At 40.4% G+C, this 26410-nt stretch overlaps 1 protein-coding gene across 1 annotated transcript; it reads right to left on the bottom strand.

Moving 5' to 3' along the window:
- Positions 1–26410, bottom strand: LOC126260865 (epidermal growth factor receptor). Its single transcript, XM_049958289.1, has 17 exons — positions 26079–26410; positions 24030–24355; positions 21073–21270; positions 20631–20932; positions 20239–20474; positions 19350–19482; positions 18028–18304; positions 17543–17707; positions 15608–15784; positions 15134–15267; positions 14772–15045; positions 14190–14475; positions 12510–12740; positions 10537–10823; positions 7235–7520; positions 4790–4960; positions 1–1781 (listed from the first exon to the last, which is right to left on the bottom strand). The coding sequence occupies exons 1-17, from the start codon at positions 26278–26280 to the stop codon at positions 1480–1482; spliced, it is 3987 nt and encodes a 1328-aa protein (XP_049814246.1). The 5' UTR covers positions 26281–26410; the 3' UTR covers positions 1–1479.

Genomic DNA, 26410 nt, shown 5'->3' on the forward strand with positions numbered 1-26410 from the left:
TTTTAAAAATAGGACACTTTATTTCTCCATACACTTTAAAACTTTCAATATTCATTTTATCCCAAATTTGTGGCAGGTGACTTTGTATTTACAACACAAATAATTTTCAGTAAAAAATAAAAAAACACACAGAAATGTCATATCACCAAAATGTTTACAGCTGAAATTATCTATTACAGAATGTTGGACTGCATTCACATGACCTGAAGACACTATTGCGTTTACATTTACAGATCCACATAGTCTGCTAGCAGCAGTTATTTTCTTTGCATTTTGATTGCTTTTTTTCCGAAAAAGCTTTTTTTTTCTTTTCCTTTTCCTCCGTAATCTGTGAAAAAACGAAACTGAGATCCTCCTGCTGAAGTACACTACACCTATTAAATATTTTACTTGTGTTTTACAGTTTCAGAAGGCACTGCAACCTTAACAATTTTACACAAATATTGTACAACTTATTACAAGAATACATTTTTCACATACAACAACATCGATTGTACACATACACACCTTAAATGGCACACTTCACTTCATATACTATATATACTCGAAAACTATATATTTCATATTAACTTCTTTTTTAATTAATATACAAATTATAGATTTCTGTGTATTATACAAATTTCATTTTACATATACAAAATAAACCATAAAATTTACAAGTTTTCTCCCATTTGTTGCCAATCTGTATCCATAGTAAGATACACATTTGCATTTGGCTGACGATATAAAATGAAAGAGAAATAAAATATAAAATCTTCTTAAAAACGAGGTATCACAGATTGAGTACCACATGAAGTGGGGACGGGAGGGGAGCTCAGAGTCTTTCAACTACAAGAAGTTGACCTGTATTTCTGTTGCTCTGTGTATGAAATGTCATTTGTGTGTTCTTGTTTGACACTCTTCCCACAGCTTTGGAATTCAGTAATAGCTAACATAGCCAATATCTACAGATCTTTTGCATTAATGCAACAGATGAGATTTCTTAGAAAATTCACTGCACATTCTTCTAAAGTAAAAGTTCACACACAAAATGGAGTAAATAGTAAAGGTAATTTTTGATTGCAAAACTTTTTGGTTCACTAGAACACTGGAATTTCTTTACTGTTTCATTTTGTACTCAACACACTTCCTAATACGATGATTCTTAGACTGTGAAGACTTGTACAACTGCAAAGGAATGTAATATGTTATTGTTTCCATTTTCTATATTAATCAATCTGAGATTTGGAATTTGTCTTCGCACCCACTTACATGTTTTATAATTGTCAGAATATTTAAGTTTCTTCTTCTCAAAATAGACTCATTCACACATCAAATAACAAGGCACACGCACAGTCCACACTATCTTTCTTCAGAAAATTGGCACAGCAACTGGGAGCCACTCTGTGTTGCGGGAGGAGTGACACAACTGGTCTTCATGACACTGTCCGCCCCTCCTCAGACCAGTGTTCCCTGAGGGTCTGGGAGGGACGGTGACCGTCAGACAGTCGTCTCATTGCGTCGTGCAGGCTTCAGAGGTTGAAGTTCACACTGCTGGAGTCGGTCAAAGTCATTGTAGTATTCGTGATCTGATTCTTCCTCAGATGACTTTTGCTGTAGGACAAACGGCCGCTGAGGATTTGGTCGAGGACCTGTAGTTCCAGTATCTGGTATACCTAGTGTGTTTGGTGCTCCTGTTGCTGCATCATTCACTATGTGGTACTCAGGGTTGTCAACACTTGTTTTTGCAATGAAATTTGGGTATGTTGTTGCAAATCCGCCATTGCACAAATCAGTCGAATCTAGAACAAAGATGACAAACAGTTATTTTATTGTGTATAGCACATATAAAACAGTTCTTCTAGTAACCAAAATAGGCTCTTTGTGAGAATGAAAGAAAATTTAAAATACTGCGTCATTCAATGATTTGCTATTGCAAATTATGTACATTTAAAAACTTTTATGTGTGTTTTAAAGTGTGGCCTATAGTTTTGCTTATGAAATTTTTCCTTCATTGTTTAAAGCTACAGAACTGGAGAACAAGGAGATTTGCCCCACGGATTAATTATTATTTTTCCAACATATGTCAAACAAAGGAGACTCCAAGTTGGAATAACAGCATTAGGATCAGGACAGATTGTCACGCACTGTAAAAATGATCTGTTGAGTTACAGATAGGAACAATGAAATGACTGTAGCATACGTAGCTATCAGCCAAACTCTTCCACAGCAAAGAAAAAATACACACATTCACACCGACAAGCACACCTCGCCGCACCACTCAGCCGTCACCACTGACAGCTCTGACTGGAATGTGACTGTCATGTTAATAGCAATCTGCAGTGAGGTGGGGAAGGGGGAAGGGCAGTGGGGTATTGAGGGAGGGGGGGGGGGGAAGCTTGCCTGTGTGTATGTTTTCTTTGGTGAGGAAGGCTTTGGCCCATAGCTACATGCGCAATAGACTTTTCATTGGGTCTGTCTGCAACTCAGTGGGTCTTCATTATTGTCAGTAACTATCTGTCCTATTCCTAACATTGTTGTTATTCCTAAGATATATTTTATTTAGGCATTGCAAATATGTTACATTGTACGCTGAAAGGTCTAACAAACGGCTACTCTGAGACTTCCGTATCATGCAAAATATTTAATATTCATTTTCTAATTCTATGCAACCATGGAAGGCAACAGAATCCTACAGAGTCCTAAGGCACGTGTCAATTAAAGGAAATACACTCCTGGAAATGGAAAAAAGAACACATTGACACTGGTGTGTCAGACCCACCATACTTGCTCCGGACACTGCGAGAGGGCTGTACAAGCAATGATCACACGCACGGCACAGCGGACACACCAGGAACCGCGGTGTTGGCCGTCGAATGGCGCTAGCTACGCAGCATTTGTGCACCGCCGCCGTCAGTGTCAGCCAGATTGCCGTGGCATACGGAGCTCCATCGCAGTCTTTAACACTGGTAGCATGCCGCGACAGCGTGGACGTGAACCGTATGTGCAGTTGACGGACTTTGAGCGAGGGCGTATAGTGGGCATGCGGAAGGCCGGGTGGACGTACCGCCGAATTGCTCAACACGTGGGGCGTGAGGTCGCCAGTGGTCGGCGGAAGGTGCACATGCCCGTCGACCTGGGACCGGACCGCAGCGACGCACGGATGCACGCCAAGACCGTAGGATCCTATGCAGTGCCGTAGGGGACCGCACCGCCAATTCCCAGCAAATTAGGGACACTGTTGCTCCTGGGGTATCGGCGAGGACCATTCGCAACCGTCTCCATGAAGCTGGGCTACGGTCCCGCACACCGTTAGGCCGTCTTCCGCTCACGCCCCAACATCGTGCAGCCCGCCTCCAGTGGTGTCGCGACAGGCGTGAATGGAGGGACGAATGGAGACGTGTTGTCTTCAGCGATGAGAGTCGCTTCTGCCTTGGTGCCAGTGATGGTCGTATGCGTGTTTGGCGCCGTGCAGGTGAGCTCCACAATCAGGACTGCATACGTCTGAGGCACACAGGGCCAACACCCGGCATCATGGTGTGGGGAGCGATCTCCTACTCTGGCCGTACACCACTGGTGATCGTCGAGGGGACACTGAATAGTGCACGGTACATCCAAACCATCATCGAACCCATCGTTCTACCATTCCTAGACCGGCAAGGGAACTTGCTGTTCCAACAGGACAATGCACGTCCGCATGTATCCTGTGCCACCCAACGTGCTCTAGAAGGTGTAAGTCAACTACCCTGGCCAGCAAGATCTCCGGATCTGTCCCCCATTGAGCATGTTTGGGACTGGATGAAGCGTCGTCTCACGCGGTCTGCACATCCAGCACGAACGCTGGTCCAACTGAGGCGCCAGGTGGAAATGGCATGGCAAGCCGTTCCACAGGACTACATCCAGCATCTCTACGATCGTCTCCATGGGAGAATAGCAGCCTGCATTGCTGCGAAAGGTGGATATACACTGTACTAGTGCCGACATTGTGCATGCTCTGTTGCCTGTGTCTATGTGCCTGTGGTTCTGTCAGTGTGATCATGTGATGTATCTGACCCCAGGAATGTGTCAATAAAGTTTCCCCTTCCTGGGACAATGAATTCACGGTGTTCTTATTTCAATTTCCAGGAGTGTATATTGTATATGAAGCAGCTAAGAATAACAGCACGAGAAATGTTGTGGCCTCCTTACATATCATAATCTCACTATTGAAGCAAGGTAATAAGTGTAAGTATAAGCATGTGTGACTAGGTGTGAGCAACAAGTTAACAGCAGGTGCAACCACTGACTTTACTGTAGCATTATTGTTCCATCCCCTGACATGAGATAAAGTAATTTTCAACACCTATGGAAAGGACATATCCTTTTATTTATGGGTTCATACTCCAGCAGGAGGAACCTTCAAGTTGTACAGTATTTTGTATTAGAGCAGAGGAAAAGAAATAGGCAGTCAGCAGATACACCCTATATTTTGTTTTTGACTAAATAAATGTTTAAACTTTTAATACAACAATACATTTTATAATGCATAACAATAAGTACCAGTTTTGAGTATTATGTGCTTCTGGTTAAGTATATGGGGTAGATCAAATTTTAATTAGGAATTTCACATTTCAAATATTTTATGTATTTTCAGCTCCTAATATTACAGTAAAATCATTATGATGATTTTCATTTATGCTGTTTTTTCAGTTACATGACAGATTGTCACAGATAACATGTTTAATACAACTGAAACATTATTTTACTTGTCAGATAAGATGTTAGATATTGTATAGCTTACTAACTTATGTAGAAAACAGTGGATCCCTACCTGTTGACATTTTAGAATCACTTATGAGGTCAACATAATTAGTTGCACCCTGATTCTGTTGTGGAGATGGCATCAGATAGTCGTCATCATCAAGAGGTAGATCAAGCTTCATGCCGCCAACTTGTGCCTCCCTCTTGTTCTGATCATAGTCATCCTGTAGCCCATCACACTCTGCAAAGGAATGAAATAGATCACATGATACATTTGAAATCAGAGATTAAAGTTATACAGGGAGTCTCTAGTATGAGCCCTGAGGAACACTGCCTCTGATGTTCTGGCAAATATTTGAAATTTTGTTTTGCAGTGTATAGCTGGAGACAGCCCAACAAACACTGCTCATGTCCTTCCTGTGATGCCCATTGTCAATGGAAAGTGTTGGTTTGTTTCCCATTCTGAGTGAAATGATTTTTAAAGTGGAATTTTATGTGCCCGTTCAATTGAGTGGACTCAAAATAGTCTAGTGCAATATCTGTTTCATCAGTAAAACACAAAGAAGAACCTCTACTCCTGCAGCACCACCAGTTGCTGTTCAGTTGCTGCTGGAGTACCAATTATTCTTTGTGCTTTACTCTCCCTTTTAAAACAGATCAATAAAATGAATAGACTTATTTGCGACTGCTCAATCAAATAGGAATGTAAAATTCCACTTCCAAAATGATTTTGCTCATATCAGGAAACAAACTTATGCTTTTCATCCACACTGGGTGTTGTACGACAGATGTTATGAGCATTATTTGCTTGAGCTGGCTCCAGCTACACACTGCAAAAATGAAACTGCAAATATCTGCCAAAACACCAGACAAAATGTTCTGACTAGTCTTAGGGGAGACACCCTGAAGATTTCATCCAGCCTTGTAGTAAATCATGAATTTCGGAGATCATAATGTGCTCAGGATGAAACTGTAATTTGCTTTCTTATCAAAAGTATATTTCATCACATGACTAAATGTAATGCATGGTTTTTTCTTCATTCATTGTTGAAAATTTTTGTGCTACTGTTATGAAAGTAAGGTTGGCAGCAATAGTTCACAACAGAACCTCATTTTTTTTTTGCTGATGTGGACTGAACATACAAAGCAGTATAAGAATAGAAACTAAATCACTGACTGAAGCCAAATGCACTCTAGGCCAGTTTTTACTCTCTAGTTTATTTCTTTTGATGTCCACCCATTTCTTGTCATCATATTCTATACACATAAAAACTCGTGAGCTGTTTCCATGACTCCATAAATGTTAATTTGAACTATTTTTGTCTGTCAGCGTGTTGTTATCTTCCTGTAGTTTATTTTCAAGTTACATTCAAATTTTCTCCATCAATTTTCATCTACAAAAAAGTGGTGGTTCAAGTGTGATACATGAAAATATATTTTACTTCTTCATTTCTCCTCTTTAAGGATGTGAAGGATTCCCTCAAGACTGCTCCAAAGAGTTTAGGTAATATACGCTCAACTTGCCTGAGTCCTATTGTAATTCTAAATTTCTCACTCTTCTGACAAGGTCTAATGGAAGCTGTGACCCCAGCTCGCTGGTCACTCCACACTAACCAGTCAGCAATGTCGTGAACGACCAATGCCGGAAGACTGCCCTCTCCCGTGGCCAGTCAGCCTCTACCTACCGCAGCGTGAGCATCGGAGTGTGTGCGGTTGTCAGAAGCAAGCTACATGTAGTAATCATGTTAATACTGTTGTAGATCAGTTTTTATTGTAGACGATCGAGGAAATAAGGTATCAGTGCTCTAAAGTGAAGCATACAGTTAATAAATACTTACAAGCTATAGCACTGATCTCTATATTCTTCAGTATACTAATGTTGTATCAATGCATTGTTACAGTTTTTTTTATTTATTTACAGATTTTCTGTTTTTGAATTAACACATTCTGAAAATTGTTTGTGAAGTGGGTAAGCGAGATGCTGTACTGTGTAATAGTATCACAATGCTTTGTTACTGTTCAAATGGCTCTGAGCACTATGGGACTCAACTGCTGAGGTCATTAGTCCCCTAGAACCTAGAACTAGTTAAACCTAACTAACCTAAGGACATCACACACATCCATGCCCGAGGCAGGATTCGAACCTGCGACCGTAGCGGTCTCGCGGTTCCAGACTGCAGCGCCAGAACCGCGCGGCCACTTCGGCCGGCCCTTTGTTACTGTACATTCCATAATGTACACATTACTAACTGAAGATTAGACTGATAGACCACAATAGTCACATATTTCCTTGCACTTGAAACAAGAGAGACAATGTTATTTTCAGCTTTGTGGAGTGTGTGTTAGTGAAACATATAGCAAAACTGCATTGCTACGAAAGGAGAACATGGAAATAGTTTGCGCAAGACTGTTAGTGGTACGCAGTTGTTCTTACCCCGTGTACCAAGCATCTTGAGTGGGTCACTACAGTATCTAGAGGAGTCGGTAGATGTCGAGTTGCTGCCACTGCTCCCACCTGGGATTCCATTGTTCGCAGTGCTGGGCTGACACTGTACAGTGGGAATGTGAGCGCCTGCCACATTTTGACCGTAGCACCGCACGAGCTCTCGATCCCAGTTGTGTCTGTTTTGTGGTGTAGGAGACTCTGGCGTCCAGCACTTCGCATCCCCAGGCCCACGACTGTGAGAATGAGGAGCTACATTGGAAACGCCCATGGACCCTGCAACTGGATATTCTTCTGCATCACCTACTGATGATGCCGGCTCTGGGCTTTCTGTAGTGGCAGGTAGGTGCTTGTCATCCTGTCAGAATACAAAACAAATTAGTTCTAATATGGGAGGAAACAGAAACTTTATAAAATTATGATCAGAATAACTGAGGAGAAAACCTTGCATCTAATTAGAATAAATGAAAAAGGATTTCCAAATTCTTGAATGAAAATCTCAATAAATAGAAAATGTTTTAGCACATAAAATTCGATATTTATTTAGAAATAGCATTAGCTACCATATAATCCTTCCAGATTATGCCCGATCCTCTACTTATAAAGTAGCTGCCTAAAAAAGTTAACAATATACCTATTCTAAACTTATACCATTTCATTCTCTTTTTGCTTACGTTCTAAACCAGTCATTCTGTGGTTTCACTATTTTTAATCACTGCCACCACCACCACCACCACCACCACCACTGCCACAGGTATCATTATCTAAGATGATGATGTCACATAATGACAGGTGAGAACAGAGGCAATGTGTTTCTATATGTGAGCAACAGTAAAATTTATCATCTTGGTTATCACAAATACACTCCTGGAAATTGAAATAAGAACACCGTGAATTCATTGTCCCAGGAAGGGGAAACTTTATTGACACATTCCTGGGGTCAGATACATCACATGATCACACTGACAGAACCACAGGCACATAGACACAGGCAACAGAGCATGCACAATGTCGGCACTAGTACAGTGTATATCCACCTTTCGCAGCAATGCAGGCTGCTATTCTCCCATGGAGACGATCGTAGAGATGCTGGATGTAGTCCTGTGGAACGGCTTGCCATGCCATTTCCACCTGGCGCCTCAGTTGGACCAGCGTTCGTGCTGGACGTGCAGACCGCGTGAGACGACGCTTCATCCAGTCCCAAACATGCTCAATGGGGGACAGATCCGGAGATCTTGCTGGCCAGGGTAGTTGACTTACACCTTCTAGAGCACGTTGGGTGGCACGGGATACATGCGGACGTGCATTGTCCTGTTGGAACAGCAAGTTCCCTTGCCGGTCTAGGAATGGTAGAATGATGGGTTCAATGATGGTTTGATTGTACCGTGCACTATTCAGTGTCCCCTCGACGATCACCAGTGGTGTACGGCCAGTGTAGGAGATCGCTCCCCACACCATGATGCCGGGTGTTGGCCCTGTGTGCCTCGGTCGTATGCAGTCCTGATTGTGGCGCTCACCTGCACGGCGCCAAACACGCATACGACCATCATTGACACCAAGGCAGAAGCGACTCTCATCGCTGAAGACGACACGTCTCCATTCGTCCCCCCATTCACGCCTGTCGCGACACCACTGGAGGCGGGCTGCACGATGTTGGGGCGTGAGCGGAAGACGGCCTAATGGTGTGCGGGACCGTAGCCCAGCTTCATGGAGACGGTTGCGAATGGTCCTCGCCGATACCCCAGGAGCAACAGTGTCCCTAATTTGCTGGGAAGTGGCGGTGCGGTCCCCTACGGCACTGCGTAGGATCCTACGGTCTTGGCGTGCATCCGTGCGTTGCTGCGGTCCGGTCCCAGGTCGACAGGCACGTGCACCTTCCGCCGACCACTGGCGACAACATCGATGTACTGTGGAGACCTCACGCCCCACGTGTTGAGCAATTTGGCGGTACTTCCACCCGGCCTCCCGCATGCCCACTATACGCCCTCGCTCAAAGTCCATCAACTGCACATACGGTTCACGTCCACGCTGTCGCGGCATGCTACCAGTGTTAAAGACTGCGATGGAGCTCCGTATGCCACGGCAAACTGGCTGACACTGACGGCGGCGGTGCACAAATGCTGCGCAGCTAGCACCATTCGACGGCCAACACCGCGGGTCCTGGTGTGTCCGCTGTGCCGTGCGTGTGATCATTGCTTGTACAGCCCTCTCGCAGTGTCCGGAGCAAGTATGGTGGGTCTGACACACCGGTGTCAATGTGTTCTTTTTTCCATTTCCAGGAGTGTAGTTGAGCGTTTCTTTGAATTTTTTTTTTATTTCTGAGGTGAAGGTCAGGGTCAGACCTAATAGGAAAACTTAATTTGGTGTCAGTTCTCAATTCCCTCAATAAAATTTATAATCTTTGTTTGAGTGTTTCTTCAGAGTATGTTGCAATTTCCAGGCTGTGGTTATGGTGGGACACAGAAACATAGGTCCCACATCCCCAAATACAAAGCAGATTTCAGATATGTATTGACATGAGAATGTGACAGTATTCCTTCATTTTTTCTTACAACCATGTTGTCTGTCCATGGCTCTCACACTGGCTGTTTAGAACTGGCAGCTGACGCACCCTGTTTCATTCCCATCATCTCTCACGGTGAGTGTTGATAATATTGCTGCACAGAAGGTGTAAGTACGCCACTGGCCCTATGTAGGCTTTTACAATTTCCTGCAAAAATTTATACTATTGTTGAATGCTTGTCCAATTTTAAAGTCATTTCAATTCCAACTAAAAATGCATTGTGGCAATTTTGCAATTTAAATATGGAAGACGTTCATAAAAATCCAAGGTACACGATGTATATTCCAGTGGTTAGCAACAATGCAAAATCTGCTTCCCACTCATCACTCCCATCTCCATGTTCATCCTAGTTCTCAGCCTGGTGTTACTGTTTCCCATCCAACCCTTCTGAACTCTTCAAAATAAATCTGCATATGACCTCAATTGCCTTAGCTGCATCCGTAAATGTAAGACAACCCCTATATTAATCTATTACATGCACAAAAAATCATTGAATTCAGCAGCAACAGATCAATCTATGAATGGAAGATGATGCTGTACACTTCATTCATAAATTTGTGAAAAAACCTTGTCTTATAATTGGGTAAATTTGGTACATTATTGTCTATCTATTGATTATGGATAAGCTGATGCATCCAGAAAATTGTTTGTGAGATGAAGAAGAAATATAATACTAAGAGTGACTGATAAAACTGCATATTGAACCTTAAGAAAGCTATGATGGTACCATAGTTTATTATACCAGTAAGCAATAGTTTACTACTCCCACCCTTTCACTTCATTAAAAGCATGTTCAGTTATCATATCTCACCTGCTGAACTGAATATGATGGCAGTTTCATAAATCTGTCACCAGGAATGACAAGAAAACGACCAGGATCTCTTGCCATGTTGGCAAATTCTTCTGCTAATTCCTTGAATGATGGCCTGCTGTCAGCATCCAGAAGCCAGCAACGGATCATGCTCATGTACACCTCAATGGTGCATATGGGCGGCTGAGGAAGTCGCTCACCCTTTTCCAGTAACTCCGGCACATCACGTGCAGCTATATTTTCGTAAGGACGCCCACCATATGTTAACAGCTCCCACACAGTCACACCTGCAAAACACATGGAGTGTTAGAAGGCTCTGGTTCCTTCTAAACAGATCATTACAGTAATTTTTTGGATCTGGGTTCATTGTGGAGTTATCTGTCTACAACGATGGCATTCAAGTTGTTATTATTATTATTATTATTATTATTATTATTATAGTCATTTCCAGCAATATTATAATTAGTGCATTAGCAGTGATGTTACATAAGTACTACTATGTGCATAGACCAGCATATGTAAATAACAGAACACCAACACTGTTATTGAGTGTACAGTTCTTAATTTCTAGTAGTCTTTATCATGTTTACAATAAGATTCCACTTTTATGTATTCTTTTTAGGTACTCCTTGGCGTTTAAAAAGATGATAATAATAATAATTAGTACTAATGACTTTCTACAAAGTAGATATACAATGACAGAAGCTACATTTGAAATTTTGTTACTACATGTTACTACATGATTACTGCAAAAGATCAACATAAGACAAGTGTCTGTACCAAATATTTTTTAAAGCAATATGATTCTTCATGAAGGTATGAAATCTTGTCAAAAGTTGAAATAGTGACCTGTGATGAGATACATATTGGAACTACAAGCAGCACATGATCTTTTTAAATATTAATCATCGTTCATTTTTTGACAAGTGTTGGTAAGAAAACGTGAGAAATGGAAAGAAGAATGATTCGCCTGTTTTCAGGACAATGCATCAATAGAAACAGTATTATATCAAATTTATCATCATCATCATCATCATCATCATCATCATCATTATTATTATTATTATTTCTTTACTTTCTCAGACGTTAAGTCTGGTTGAGAATGGAAAGTGACGCGGACCTTGATCAAGCGTCACTTCCTATTAACTGTACGGTATGTGTTATATTGCATTTAGGAACTTTCGGGTAATTGAACATGTATCAATAATTACGGATTTCTGTAGTTGTATATATGTGTTTGGATGTAGCTGTATTGCATTGATGTACTGGTGGATATTGTGTGGTATGATTCCTGTAGTTGATACTATAATTGGTATGATGTCAACTTTATGCTGATGCCACATGTCTTTGACTTCCTCAGCCAGTTGGATGTATTTTTCAATTTTTTCTCCTGTTTTCTTTTGTATATTTGTTGTATTGGGTATGGATATTTCGATTAGTTGTGTTAATTTCTTCTTTTTATTGGTGAGTATGATGTCAGGTTTGTTATGTGGCGTTCTTTTATCTGTTATAATGGTTCTGTTCCAGTATAATTTGTATTCATCATTCTCCAGTACATTTTGTGGTGCATACTTGTATGTAGGAACTTGTTGTTTTAAAAGTTTATGTTGTAAGGCAAGCTGTTGATGTATTATTTTTGCGACATTGTCATGTCTTCTGGGGTATTCTGTATTTGCTAGTATTGTACATCCGCTTGTGATGTGATCTACTGTTTCTATTTGTTGTTTACAAAGTCTGCATTTATCTGTTGTGGTATTGGGATCTTTAATAATATGCTTGCTGTAATACCTGGTGTTTATTGTTTGATCCTGTATTGCAATCATGAATCCTTCTGTCTCACTGTATATATTGCCTTTTCTTAGCCATGTGTTGGATGCGTCTTGATCGATGTGTGGCTGTGTTATTATTATTATTATTATTATTATTATTATTATTGCTAAATTATTATATGTGCAGACATGCTGAGTACCTACCAAATGCCCAAACATCACTCTTATGCGTGAATATTCTGTGTTGGATGCATTCAAGTGCCAACCATTTAATGGGCATCTTTCCTCCAGCTGCTTTGTATTCATCTTCATTGATCCTCAGCAGCTTAGCAAGACCAAAATCTGTAATCTTTACGCAGTTTGGATTCTGTACTAGAACATTCCTTGCTGCCAAATCACGATGAACAAGACGTTTCTCTTCTAAGTAAGCCATACCTGTAATTTGAATTTGTGACAGTTAATTATATAAAAATGGTATTTCACATCATAACATATACTGACAAATGTCCTTATTGTCTCCTCTGTTTTATAAATGCTGTTGTCTCAAATACTAATAAAATGAAATCCTGCATAAAAATTGGGAGAAGATGCCAGCATCTGCACTTATAAGTGCATTTGAATAAAGCATATATCACTGAATTAATTTCTATTCCCAGGGTACTATCCTTTAATGTATATTGTATTTTGGTGGGGGTTTGTCAGTAATTTTTGTAGCCCGTGTCTGTCACCATATCCTTAACACTGACTTCAGTAGAACCATCACATGTTCCACTACTGACAAGAGCCATTGAGGAGATGGTATGTAGTACTATTCATATAAAAAAACACACATGTTAAGTACAGCGCTTTAAATCTCTAAACTATCAATTATAACATGATCATGAAAGACGATATTCTATTTGTCAAATCATTGGCCCTTATCTTGAGTGTCAGAACTAATAATAAATGTGAAAGTGTAGAACAGTGTAAATTTAACCGCTGCAAAATATGAGGACAACTGAAAATGGAAAGGAAATGCAGAAGACAGGAAAAAATGTAGAAACTTTTCACACAAAAAAAAAAAAAAAAAAAAAAAAAAAAAAAAAAAAAAAAAAAACTATTCCAATTTCAATTCCTGTTTCAGCAACTGATAATTATTTAATTTTGAAATGTTAATGACATTTTAGTGAAAAGGGAACTCATTTCAAAACTGACATAACTTTCATTTTATGCCGTAAAAATAAAATGGGTTTTTCTTACACTGTGCACTGTTTTAAGGTTACTTTCAAATACGAGCGGCTTCACAAATGCAGAAACTACTTGTGTATCAATCTCCTGACTTCTGTGTTAGCATATTTTTTAGAAGCTTCAAGTGGAACAGAACAGGCTCTGACAGAAATGGTGTAACCATAGCACATGGCACCTCTTAATGACTACACAAGACACCTGATGAATTTTTTGTGTCAGCACATCCTTGTGACATTAGCATTTGATGTCTTTAATTGTAATCCTGATTAGCACAGTCCTTCCCTAAATTAAGTTCCTTGTGGTTCCTCTGAAGCAAGTAATCAAAAAAATTAGAAGGTAAATTCCGCTTCTATCATCAAAACTTTATCAGTTACTTATCATTTATGCAGTCAACCACAACACTTATATTGCCAATGAGAGATGTTACAAGTAATTCTCAATGTAGTTTGAGAGGATTCACTGGTGAAATCAAACAGTTGGAGAATATGTGGATCCTTAAACTTTCTCAGATCTTTCATAGCGATCCCTCTCAAAAGTGATGATGTGCAAGTACAGATCTAATGAAAGAACATGTAGAAAATGTTGGGTCTTTATCTTAATTGGTAAAGAAAGAAAGAAGAAAACATTAACATAATTCTATAAAATTTTCATACAAACCTCTGGCAATCTGTGTGCACCACGTCAGCAGAGGTTTAGAACCAATACGATCCCTGTTGTTGCGCACATAATCAAGCAAACAACCTAATGGCATCAGTTGTGTCACAAGCATCATTTGTTGAGCTAAACAAACTGCAAGCAGTTGCAACAAGTTTGGATGCTCAACTGATGCCATGATGTATGCTTCTTCCAGAAAATCCTTGTTTGTATTTGCACCTGTCCCTTCACGCAATACTTTTATTGCTACAGGAATTTTTGTGTTTTCACCTTCTGGTACCCATACTCCCTGCAAGCAAAACAGTTTTATAGGCAATTTAATTAATTACTTTCTTAACCATTCTCAACTTGTAATTCATCCACTTTACTTGAGCATCAGGCACATTGATAATCAGTGGGGGCATCATTTTGACATAATCACAGGTTTAATCTATGGGACAGATCTAAAACATCTTTAAAACACAAAGAAGCAAAATATATTGTTTTTCATAAAACAAAACTCTTTGTTGGAAGTGTGGGTTTGATTTTCAGTATTTTTATAGATCACAATAAAAGTGATATTAAATTCCTGAGCACATTTAGTACCTTATAAACTGTTCCAAATGCTCCATATCCAAGAACGCCCCCTCTCCTCATCTCTGCCTCTTTTATTATTCTAAGCTTTGCAAGGTTTGGTTTGACACTTGTGGGACTGAGAGGTTCATTGTCCTCCAGCATAACTCTCGTCATTTTCACTGTATCTTCTTTTGCTTTTGTCTTTTTTCGCCACACATATACTATAACTGTCACAAATACTAGGACAATAATGACAAAAATGGTAAATGCCGTAATGATTGTTGTCCATGGCACAGCTTGAGTTCTGTGAAAACAGAAAAAAAACATTTGAGTTAGCTATACTTAAATTTTATGCTAGTGCAAAAATAACATTCTTAAATCATCATACATACTTGTAAGGTGACAAGATCCCTGGGTTTGAAGAACAGTAAGGATCTTGTCCATCAGGAAAGACTTTATGAGAACGTTCCGGAGGGCATGTTTCTGTGCAGTTGAATTGTGTTGTATTATCTGTGGAACTTTCATCCTGGAACAGGAAAGAAGGCAGATTTTCAGTGAGGTGAAACACAAAATTCAGAACTGCGTAATTATGTTACTCTTTAGAATCATCACTTCTAATTTTTTTTCATTTTTTAAAATATTGTTTCAGAGGACAATTACTGTATTTTCAGTTTTGATAATCACTGTCAGTCCATAACACATGTATTAAGTGTTGTGAAAATAAGCTACCTTGCATCAGATAAGTCTAATTATTAACTTCCACAAAAGTTACATTCTATTGTAAACAGAATACCTCCATAATTTATTTAGAAAATTTCCTGAATGGATAATAAATCATAAGAAAGTATTAATGTGTCAGCACTCACAATGTACAGCTTGTAGCCATTGCAACGGATGCAGTCAGCAGCAGTGGGGCCAGTGCATCCCCGGCACTCCTTTGCACATGGCTCACACACATGCCGCGTATCATCCGGATAGTGGTCTGGAGGGCATTCTTCCTCACATTGTTCACCACGTTTGTATTCTTTGCACTCCTGACACACCTGTGAACAAAAATTAATTGGTGGTTACAAAAATGTTAAAGGCTACAGCTGTGTTCCCACCAGTATATTTAATCTCTGAAAAATATATTTTTACTGTTTATCACAGCACTGAGATGTTAATATTTTCCTACAATACAACTAATGTCATATGGTTGAAAACCTGTATTAAAAAACGTACAAATATACTTCATCCAATAAATTGGATGCCTGATTTCATATGTACAGCATCACAAATTTTCTTGTTTCGAAAATCATACTTCAGGAAATACCCGTAAGAGGATAAAGGGTTGCGCTTCCAAAACTGTGAACTCAGTGGAGCACACTGTTGAACTTTGTAATATTGTGGGAAAGCAATGAATAAGTTGAAACTTACTAACAGGTTGAAACTGTATGTCAGGTCGCGACCTAATGCAGGGCCTTGCCTATAGCTGGTAAAAGCATTGCCCAGAAAAGACAAGTTTCTGGGTTCAAGCCCTGGGGCAGCAAACATTTTTAATCTCTCAGGAAGTTCTAGAACAGCACTCACTCTGGTGCAGAGTAAAAGGTTCATTCTGCAATGAATGAGTTTTGAGTGTACCAGTCTCTGCTACCCATGTTCTAGGCTTTACGCACAGGTGAAAATAATTCCATGGTATAATACATTACATAAAACAGTACACAAATGGAACAAAGAACTTATTTTCTGACACAGCTTATGCTTTGTATTTTGTGTGCAATCCGTTTACTGATGCCCTCCTGACTTTGGAACTACTTAAAAATTGGAAACCAAAGGGCACAATTTGCGTCACATCAGAAACTTTGTCATTGCTTTAAAGAGTAATGCATTGACAATGTTGTTGTTGTTGTTGTTGTTACATGTGAGGAAAGAGACTCTTTCAGTGACATAATGTTTCAAATACAAAGAATTCACCACCACCACTACGAACTATGACAACAACAACAACAACAACAGCAGCAGCAGCAGCAATGATTAAACCAAGTCATGTTTGTTCTATGTTCATGTATTTTGCCCTGTCTTCCCTTTTATTTGGCTGACCAGTCTTCTTCCTCCTTTGTATTGCCTTATACTACTGCAGTCACTTAGAAGTTCTTGTTTCTTTCAAAACTGTCTTACATTATTTGCCATTTGTTCCTGTATTGCAGTGTATCTTAATTCACATTAAATATGTGTCATTCTTTCTTTGTATTTTAATTTGTCTTCTTATGCAGTAATATGCAGCCTGCTCTCAGAAATCTTATCTCTGCACTTTCTGTCCATTCAGTCCGTCTTTTAGTAAACATCCAACATTCATATACATACATGCACACATGTCTGTGCTTCCATTACTTTATATAGTGTAGGCAATGTATTTCTTCTGCTACTTTTAAAATGCCTTTTGATGGTGCCACAAACCTTTAACTCATACCATTATTTGATATGAACATAAAATACCCCCAAGATTTGTTGGCTGTTTCCAAGTAATTAGTAGTAGGAGACATACTATGGTATTGGGAGGCTGTATGGATACTTGAGACATTAAAAGCATAAATGCAAACATGCATCACCATTTAAAAACCAATATCATAATCTATTTCTCACTACTTTTTTTGAAGGAAACACACACACACACACACACACACACACACACACAAAACACACACACACACACACACACACAAACGTGCACGCATGCGCACATCAGCGCGCGCGCGCGCGCAAAAAACACACACACACACACACACACACACACAGATGCACACCTGTGTGTAGCAACTTACCTGCTCATGGAAGCCATAACTCGTACACTTCTTGCACCGTGGATGACAGTGTCGGCAAATGGCTTTGCCTGCCAGAGTAGCCAGTGAGCTACCCTGTATGTTTGAGATAACCCATTCATGGTAAAAGCCTTCTGGGCAGGACTCATTGCTTGATAGACATTTACCCTACAATGAAAATGTTAACAGTAAAAATTATGCTCATAGTATCCTTAGAGGACTTTGTTAAACACTGGGAAACAAATTTGTGTGTCCATATGCATTCCTTGGATTGATCTAAGTATACTCCCCTCTCTTATCATGTTCTAAAGTGTTTCCCATGAACAATTTTTTTTTAGAAAAAGTTATGAATACATTAATATCAGAATAACTAAACACTGAATTACATTTATGACCTTTGTATTTATTGAGTCATAATGAAGAATGATTTACGACTAAGCCCAAGGAGAACTAGGTAAAATTTGTTTGTAACGTAGCTTTATACTCACCACAGTGAAGTCAGCTGTGACTACTGCTTTTTCACAGGAATTGCAGCCAAGCTTTCCTACATAGTTCCCAGGACCAGTGCAGCCTTCAACACAATTTGAATGACACGGTTTGCATTCCCCATCTGCAGCGTACTTACTCTTTGGACAACTCTGTACACAGAATGGCCCATCACGTACGTTCTTGCATGCTTGACAGTGATCAGGCCCTGGCCCATGGCATGTAAACCTACATTCATCATGGCAGCGTTTGCACAGTTTTGGGCCTGCTTCATAGATCCTGTAAAACAAGTTTTGTTGTTCAAATTGTTACTAAGCTTTTTGAAAAACGAGGTGCCATATTTTAGTGTGTTTGGGTGGGGAGGGAAAGGGGGGGGTGGGTGTAGATTCAGAGCTGTCACGCTATTCAAATATGGTAGTAAGAACAGCTGTAACCAATTCCATTGTAACAGTATCATATTTCTAAAAATTAAGCCTCTGTCAGCTGTTGAACTTATAAACTGTTGAAGCAAAAATGCAAGATTTCCTTAAAAACTAGTACATATAAAAGAAAACCATTTTCAAATTTTTGTGTAGGAACAAATGTAATAATCTATAAGAGACTAAATATCTTGTCACTTGTTTAAGATTTTTCTGTACATTCCATTATCCCTCCTCCCAATCACACTACTTAAAAAAATTAAGTAAAGCAGCTAATTATGGATAACAATTTATGTTCATACTCTGCTTTCTTTCAGATTCAGTAGAGGAAAATGCTGTTGCCACAAAACAAACTCTTTCCTCAAAAACAGAAGTGTGTAGAATAAAGGAAGAAAAAGGGGGAACAAGTTTACTAGCAGATGTCAATTGTAAATCTTTGACAATTCTACCCATCCATCCTGGTGAATTGCCAGAAAAATCATTAAACAACTGTTGACCACAGATCCTGAGATGAAACCCAACAAGTAATACATTAAAAACAAATCTGTTTGTAAATGATAAACTATTCCATATAATATGCCAATGTAGAAGGAATGCATACAGTAAGTAGAAAAATTAACTTCCTTTACTGTCAGGAAGAAATTAGTTTGATCGTTCATTTCTTTTACTTTAAACACCTATAGTAGCAAAGAGCAAGTACATTTTGCTTCCTTTGTCAAAACATAATATTCTACATTTTATTTGAATTTTTTAAAACTTTCTTCATGTTTTCCAAAAATCTATGTCTTAGATACACAGTGGCACAATGAACTTCACATGCAGAATAATCTTAACAAAATTGCAGTTGTTTCTCTTGGTTATATACTGGAAAAAAAAGGTCAGAATTAATCCAACATGCCACTTACATTGGTTTCACACTGCAATTCTCAAGGCATAGATCGTCAAGCTGAAAATGTGCACAAGACAAACACTGGTTTGGACCAGGACCCCAGCATCCTTCACTTGTACACTCAGCATCACACACTTGCTTCTCTCGTGCTAAAAATAATAGTAAATATACATTATTAGCTGTGTGTAGCAAGAATTGTTGTAAGATAAAAATAATATTCAATCTTCAACATTTATATTTCATTATTACGTGGGAGAACAATTACCAGTATTTGAAGGTTAGAACTTTGAACTGGGACTCTCTCTCTCTCTCTCTCTCTCTCTCTCTCTCTCTCTCTCTCTCTCTCTCTGTGTGTGTGTGTGTGTGTGTGTGTGTGTGTGTGTGTGTGTGTGAAATGTACAAATTATTACATATTCACTTCATATTTATGTTTGTAAGTCACCTAACGATTTTTTTAAAGTAAAATGAAAGTTTCTCTCTTTATGACTGTATAAAGCTCACTTCATATTTATGTTTGTAAGTCACATAACAATTTTTTTAAAGTAAAATGAAAGTTTCTCTCTTTATGACTGTATAAAGCCTTATTTGTAGAAGTGTGTTTGGTTTTATTTAAAGCATTTTCAATGGTCAGGTTTTTGGCTCCTCCGTTAATACGCAGGTGTTTGATTTTTAGCACACTACACTGCATTGCATTGACACACAGTATATTCTCATAAGGTTATTTCTGATTTTAGGTAAATACTCTTTTCTTATAACAAGACATTCAGTGAACAGAGCAAATTCATTCATTAAATTTTTCTTCTTTCACACTTATCTTTCCAAAATATGATGAAACAATGTACATCTTCATCAAGTACTCTTTTATTTGAAAATTTTTTGCATCAAATTATATGTTTTCTACTTACCACAGTCACTCTCATTTTTGTTATTCTTGACTTCCACAGAATGTTCTCTTGATTTTTTTACTCTTGACCAATCAATCCCATTTGCAAAACACAAATCTTTATTTTCCAAGATGAAGATGGCACCGGAATTGACCTTCTTCAGTGACTTCAAGCCAAGTGATTTAAGAGAGGACTTTACTATATACAGTGATGAAAAATACTCAGTCAGTGTTCGTCCACCAATAACTTCCAGATTCCTGTTAAAAGTAAAAATATAATTATATGGTTAGAAGATAATATTGTTCAGCAGTACTCGAGTTACTCCAATAGTTTTGGTTTAACATTTAACTTAAACTAAAGGATAACAATGTTCACTTCTGAATCAAATGTATGAAAAAGTTAGGATAACATACCTAAAGTAAGAGAGATCCACAAAATCAGGATGACTGCCTTGTATGTTCAGAAATCCTGTAATTTCTCGCAGTGTACTAAAGACTTCCAGTTCACTTGGGTGCATAGGTTTATAACGATCACCAAAGGTGTAATTTGGAAATATTTGTTGAAAACCAGTGAAGGTACCATCCAGAATAGATACTGATCCTTCAATAATAGTACAATTCTGAAATTTCCTAATGTTTCCAGAATGTATTGATTGTTCACCTTCACATTTCTTTGGACAGGGACCTTCACACAAAACACATTCACCATTCTCTGCCTGTAAGAAGAAGAGCCACACATCAAAAAAGTCCTAAAATTCATGCCTCTCAATGCAGATCCACCAGTACACAATCTTATAGCTTGAAATCACATCATACTCATTCTGTATTGTGTAGTAGTGACTGAATAACAACTCACCTTTTTATTTGGGGGACAGCTTCTAACACAAGCACCATTATCTTTCAGGAGATGATCAGGGCATTTCTTCACACATGTGGCACCATAAGCGTATTTTCCATTTGGGTTTTTCTCCCACGAGTAAGTACTGGGATTGTACTTTTGCATTGGCGGGCATTCTTCTGTGCACACACCATCGTCATAAAAATTCTTGCATGCCTATACGAAAGGAAAGATATAATAGCGTTATGAGAAATCCTATACTTGATGTAAGATTTGTTTCAAATGGTGTAGGACTATAAGAGTTTTTGTAACATGTTTGCAAACCCATGATTAGTTATTACACTAAGCATCAAATAACAACATTACTTCATAATTAATTTTCTCTCTGAGCCCAGATCACCAAAAATAGTCTTTAGTGAATAATGATTTATTTACCTCATACACTTATAAGAAGATTAGGATACAGGAGATGCATCAAAAATCAGCAATACAATTAAGTTCTATAAACTTACAGCTAATGGGGATTGAGCAGTATACTAAAGTTCATTCACTGACAGAAAAAAATCCCAAAAACAAGAAATAATTAATGTAGAGTAATGAAATTTTAGGAATACATTTGTCTGAGTAACATAGTTAAGTGTTTAATGTCGCAAGCTCAAAGGTTAACGTAGGCTTGAGAAAAGCCATTGCAAATGTGAAATACTGGTACATTAATAACCAGTATAATCGCCAGCATGTTGAATGCTAGATAGAGTTCCATACCTGTTGGAGATGCTTTGACAATACAGGGACACTTAATGCTGGTCACGGGTGATAATGTAGTCGTCAACCTATAATGTCGAATATGTGCTGGATTGGTGATCGAGCAGGCCAGGGCAACATGCCAACACACTGCAGAGCATGCTACAATAGTGTTACGTGAGAGAACATTATCCTGCTGGAAAACACCTCGTGAAATGCTGTTCACAGATGGCAGCACAACACGTCGAATCACCACACTAATGTACAGATTTGCTGTCAGGGTGCGTGAGGTAACCGTGACAGTGCTCCTGTTGTCAAACTGCAGCTCCTGTGTGTCTAGCATGCAGACAGGTCGGTTGCAGGCCCTCTCATGGCCTCCACCTGACCAGCACATGGCCATCACTAGCACTGATGGAGAACCAGCGTCTGCCAGGAAACACAACAGACTTCCTCCTGCCCTCTAATAAGCTCTCACTTGACACCACTGAAGTTGCAAATGGTGGTGATTTGGGGTCAGTGGAATTCATGGTATATGGTTTCTAGTGCAGACCTGTGCTTGAAGTAACATATTTGTAACAGTTTGTGGTGTCACTGTGGTTCCAACAGCTGTTCGAATCGCTGCAGCTGATGCAGTACGGTGCTGCACAACCGTACTCTGAACACGACAGTCTTCCCTCTCAATAGTGCCACGTGGCCATCCAGAGCTCAATCTTTTTGTGACTGTACCTTCCCGTGACCACTGCTGCCAGCAATAGTGTGCAGGGACTACATTCCTGCCGAGTCTTTCCACAGTATCGCAGAACGAATATCCAGATTCTTGTAGCCCTATTACGTGACCTCGTTCCAACTCAAATAGGTGTCGATAGTGACGTCTTTGTCATCTTAAAGGTTTTCTTGCCCAACATCAACTCACTATACCCAATCTCACTACCGTTTCAGTGAACATTTAGAGCAAACTTGACTTCTCAGAGAATGGTGTGAAATTTGAATAGACATCATGTTTCAGATGTAGAAATAAACCTACTAATTTTCATTTATCTCATACATCTGCTTCTTGATCTAGGATTTTTTTCTATCATTTGAGAATAAAGTCATATGGTCGTGACACCCTGCTTAAATTATCAGATTATCATTCATGAACCCCCCCCATTGAGTAGTAACATTTCTGTATCAGCGTTTCATCTAATTTCTTTCTCAGTACACCTAGCTTTTTGGTCAGAAGGTCATCGTGTTTTAGCTCAGGAGTCTCCAAACTTTTTAGTCTGCGCGCGGGCCACAGTGACTCCTCTACGAAGTCATACAAGGTTGTGGAAATAGCTAGCACGGAAACGAACTACGATTTTTATTTAATTACATAATTTTGATTGGTGGACGTACCTGACCAATATTCTGGCATATTGTATCCTGGCGAATTTCACCGACAAACAAGTATGTCACTGCACATTCTGTATGTATTTTACAACCTAATCAAAAGAAAGTGAAACCTCGCTTAAGAAGCATCTTCCATAACGATTGATTACTAAGGCTAGTCACCGAAGTGGCGTCCATTTGAAAGACTTGCACCAGACTCGTGAGTAGAATAAAATGCAAAGAATTTTTTTACTTAAAATGTTTTCGCCAAACTAGTCTGTTAACCATTTTTTTTCCCACTATCGCACGGAGAACGGTCTGTCTGTTTATTGTGGATAGCCACAAGTTTAACCATCACCTTCGCTTTGTAAAGATAGAGCTCCGACAATGTCACGGTGTATTGGTCGCGATAGGCCACGAAATTCAATAGTTGGCAGTATAGGTCATCATCATCATCAGTTATCTGCTATATTAGCAGGTCCTTTGCCTCTACATTTTCTGCGATACATTGCTTCCTTCTTAAGGCTGCTGTATGTTGTACGGTCCATCATGTCATCCAGTATCTAGAATATTTTCCTTCCTCGCTTCCTTTTCCCTTCTACATAACAGTATAGGTACCACCTCAAATATTTGGCGGGCCGGTTACCGGGGATGTCCGGCAAGCTAACGCGGGCCGGTTTGCCAGCCCTCGCGGGCCGGTTTCAGCCCGAAGGCTGTAGTTTGGAGACCCCTGTTTTAGCTTATTGAATATTTCCAAGATCATACACTGAAGAGTCGATAATGTTTTTTATGCTGTTATTGATGTCATCGGTTAGTCCACCCTCTACAGAAGTGGAATCGCGTTGTTTACTAATGCCAAGACGGCGGCTGGGCCGAGTACTTACGAGGCAGTCGCTCTGCTTGGGCCCGGTGCAGCCGCCGGCGCAGAATAGGTGGCAGCACTCGCGGGGGTTGGTGCCGAAGCAGCGCCCCTGGAAGCACTGCGGGCTGCAGTTGACCTTGGAGAAGCGCTGGCAGTTGTGCGGGCCCTCGCCCCAGCATCCGCGCTCGCAGCTCGCGTCGCACGGCGTGCACTCGCGTGCCGGCGACGTGAAGTTGTACTCGTACACCAGCGTGCAGTTGGTGCCCGTGATGATCTCGTCCCACACGATCGTGCGGATGTGGCACAGGTTGTAGTTGTTGATGATGCCCACGCTACCGGCCAGGATGTCTGCGGGACGCACACACAAATTATTCTCACTACACTCTCTTATAACATCAATTATATAGGCCAATTATACAGAGCGCTGCAAGACCGAGGCCCTCTCTACTTCGACCATCATCAGTTATTTTGGTCCCCAAATAGCAAAAATACTTTCCTACTTTAAGTGTCTCATTTCCTAATCTAATTCCCTCAGCATCACCCGAGTTAACTCGACTACATTCCATTACCCTCGTTTTACTCTTGTTGATGTTCATCTTATATCCTCCTTTCAAGACACTGTCCATTCCGTTCAACTGCTCTTCCAAGTCCTTTGCTGTCTCTGATAGAATTACAATGTCGCAACAGGCAATTCATTATGAAAACAGAAACATCTACGACAGTGAACATACAGTTCCTAAGTTAAAATATTCTTTACGTGTATATATTTCAATAAGACCATTTTTCACACTGAAAAATTAAATTCCTTTTAATTTCAACTACTTCTCTTATGCTAATGTGTGTGAAATCTTATGTGACTCCCTAAGCTTACACACTGCTTAACCTAAATTATCCTAAGGACAAACACACACACCCATGCCCGAGGGAGGACTCGAACCTCTGCCGGGATGATCAAATGGCTCTGAGCACTATGGGACTTAACATCTGTGGTCATCAGTCCCCTAGAACTTAGAACTACTTAAACCTAACTAACCTAAGGACATCGCACACATCCATGCCCGAGGCAGGCTTCGAACCTGTGACCGTAGCAGTCGCGCGGTTCCGGACTGAGCGCCTAGAACCGCTAGACCACCGCGGCCGGCCCCGGGACGATCCGCAGTCCGTGACTGCAGTGCCTGAGACCGCTCGGCTAATCCCGCGCGGCCACTCTTATGCTAATTTCCTGGGTTATAGAGAAATCATCAGCACACAATCTGTGCCCGAAAAAATAGAAGTAAATCGGCAGTGTCTTTTTCAGTGGAACATCAGGGGGAGGTTCCCTTTTTAATGTTAATATTAGAACACCTTTACTTAGGAGTAATACTGATGAGTGCAGATTCTAGTAGAGTAATAAGTGAAAGCTAAGATACGAACGGAGAAAGAAAAGCATCGACGGGAATACTGAACAATGTATAATAACACAGGCATCAGAAACGTGGAAAACATGTACATTTAACAAATAACAACAGTTGGGCACATTGTTCACTTGAAGACAGCAAAAGGCTAAAGAAAATTTTTGTGAGAGGTATACCTCTTAAAAGAAGAAAAGGGGAGGGTTGGGAAAGCTAAAGGCAAAGTGGAAGGAAGAGGACAGGGTAATTACAGGGACCATCCGACCGCTGTGTCATCCTCAGAAGAGGGTGCGGATAGGAGGGGCGTGGGGTCAGCACACCGCTCTCCCGGTCGATATGATGGTATTCTTGACCGAAGCCGCTACTATTCGGTCGAGTGGCTCCTCAGTTGGCATCACGAGGTTGAGTGCACGCCGAAAAATGGCAACAGCGTATGGCGGCTGGACGGTCACCCATCCAAGTGCCGGCCACGCCCAGCAGCGCTTAACTTCCGTGATCTCACGGAACCGGTGTATCCACTGCGGCAAGGCCGTTGCCGGGGAACTTGACATTTGCCGTAGCGATTTGGGGAAACTATGGAAGAGGTAAATCTGGGTGACCGGACGGGGATTTGAAACGTCGTTCCGTAGGCGAAGTGAAAAAGAAGTACAGAAAATGTGTGCCAGAGAGGGCAGGCTTACCTCTGAGCGCAGGCATCTCGAGCGAGTGCATCTTGGAGAGGACGACCATGAGGGCGAACTGCTCCTGGTGCACGTTCACCTGGAAGAGCGAGCGGCCGCGGATGATCTGCAGCTCGGGCAGCACGATGCGGCGCACGTCGACGTGCGAGATGAGCACGTAGCCGGTGACCTCGCGGATGCTGCTGAGGAAGCTCAGGTCCATGCCCTCGTCCTGCACCCACGTCAGCTCCAGGTTGCCGTCCACGTACGTGCAGTTGGTGTACCGCTCGCGCAGGTTGCGGTAGTGGTGCTCGCGGTTCGACGGCACCGACAGACGCCCGTTGGTGCCGATG

The sequence above is a fragment of the Schistocerca nitens genome, chromosome 5, assembly GCF_023898315.1.
Source record: "Schistocerca nitens isolate TAMUIC-IGC-003100 chromosome 5, iqSchNite1.1, whole genome shotgun sequence".
Lineage (NCBI taxonomy): Eukaryota > Metazoa > Arthropoda > Insecta > Orthoptera > Acrididae > Schistocerca > Schistocerca nitens.

Coding starts and splice junctions, on each gene's coding strand:
- LOC126260865 (XM_049958289.1), bottom strand. CDS start 26,280: ATGGACCTGAGCTTCCTCAGCAGCATCCGCGAGGTCACCGGCTACGTG. Junction 24,356..26,078: donor CGAGATGCCTGCGCTCAGAG/GTAAGCCTGCCC, acceptor TGCGTCCCGCAG/ACATCCTGGCCGGTAGCGTG. Junction 14,476..14,771: donor CATTTGGAACAGTTTATAAG/GTACTAAATGTG, acceptor TTTTGCTTGCAG/GGAGTATGGGTACCAGAAGG.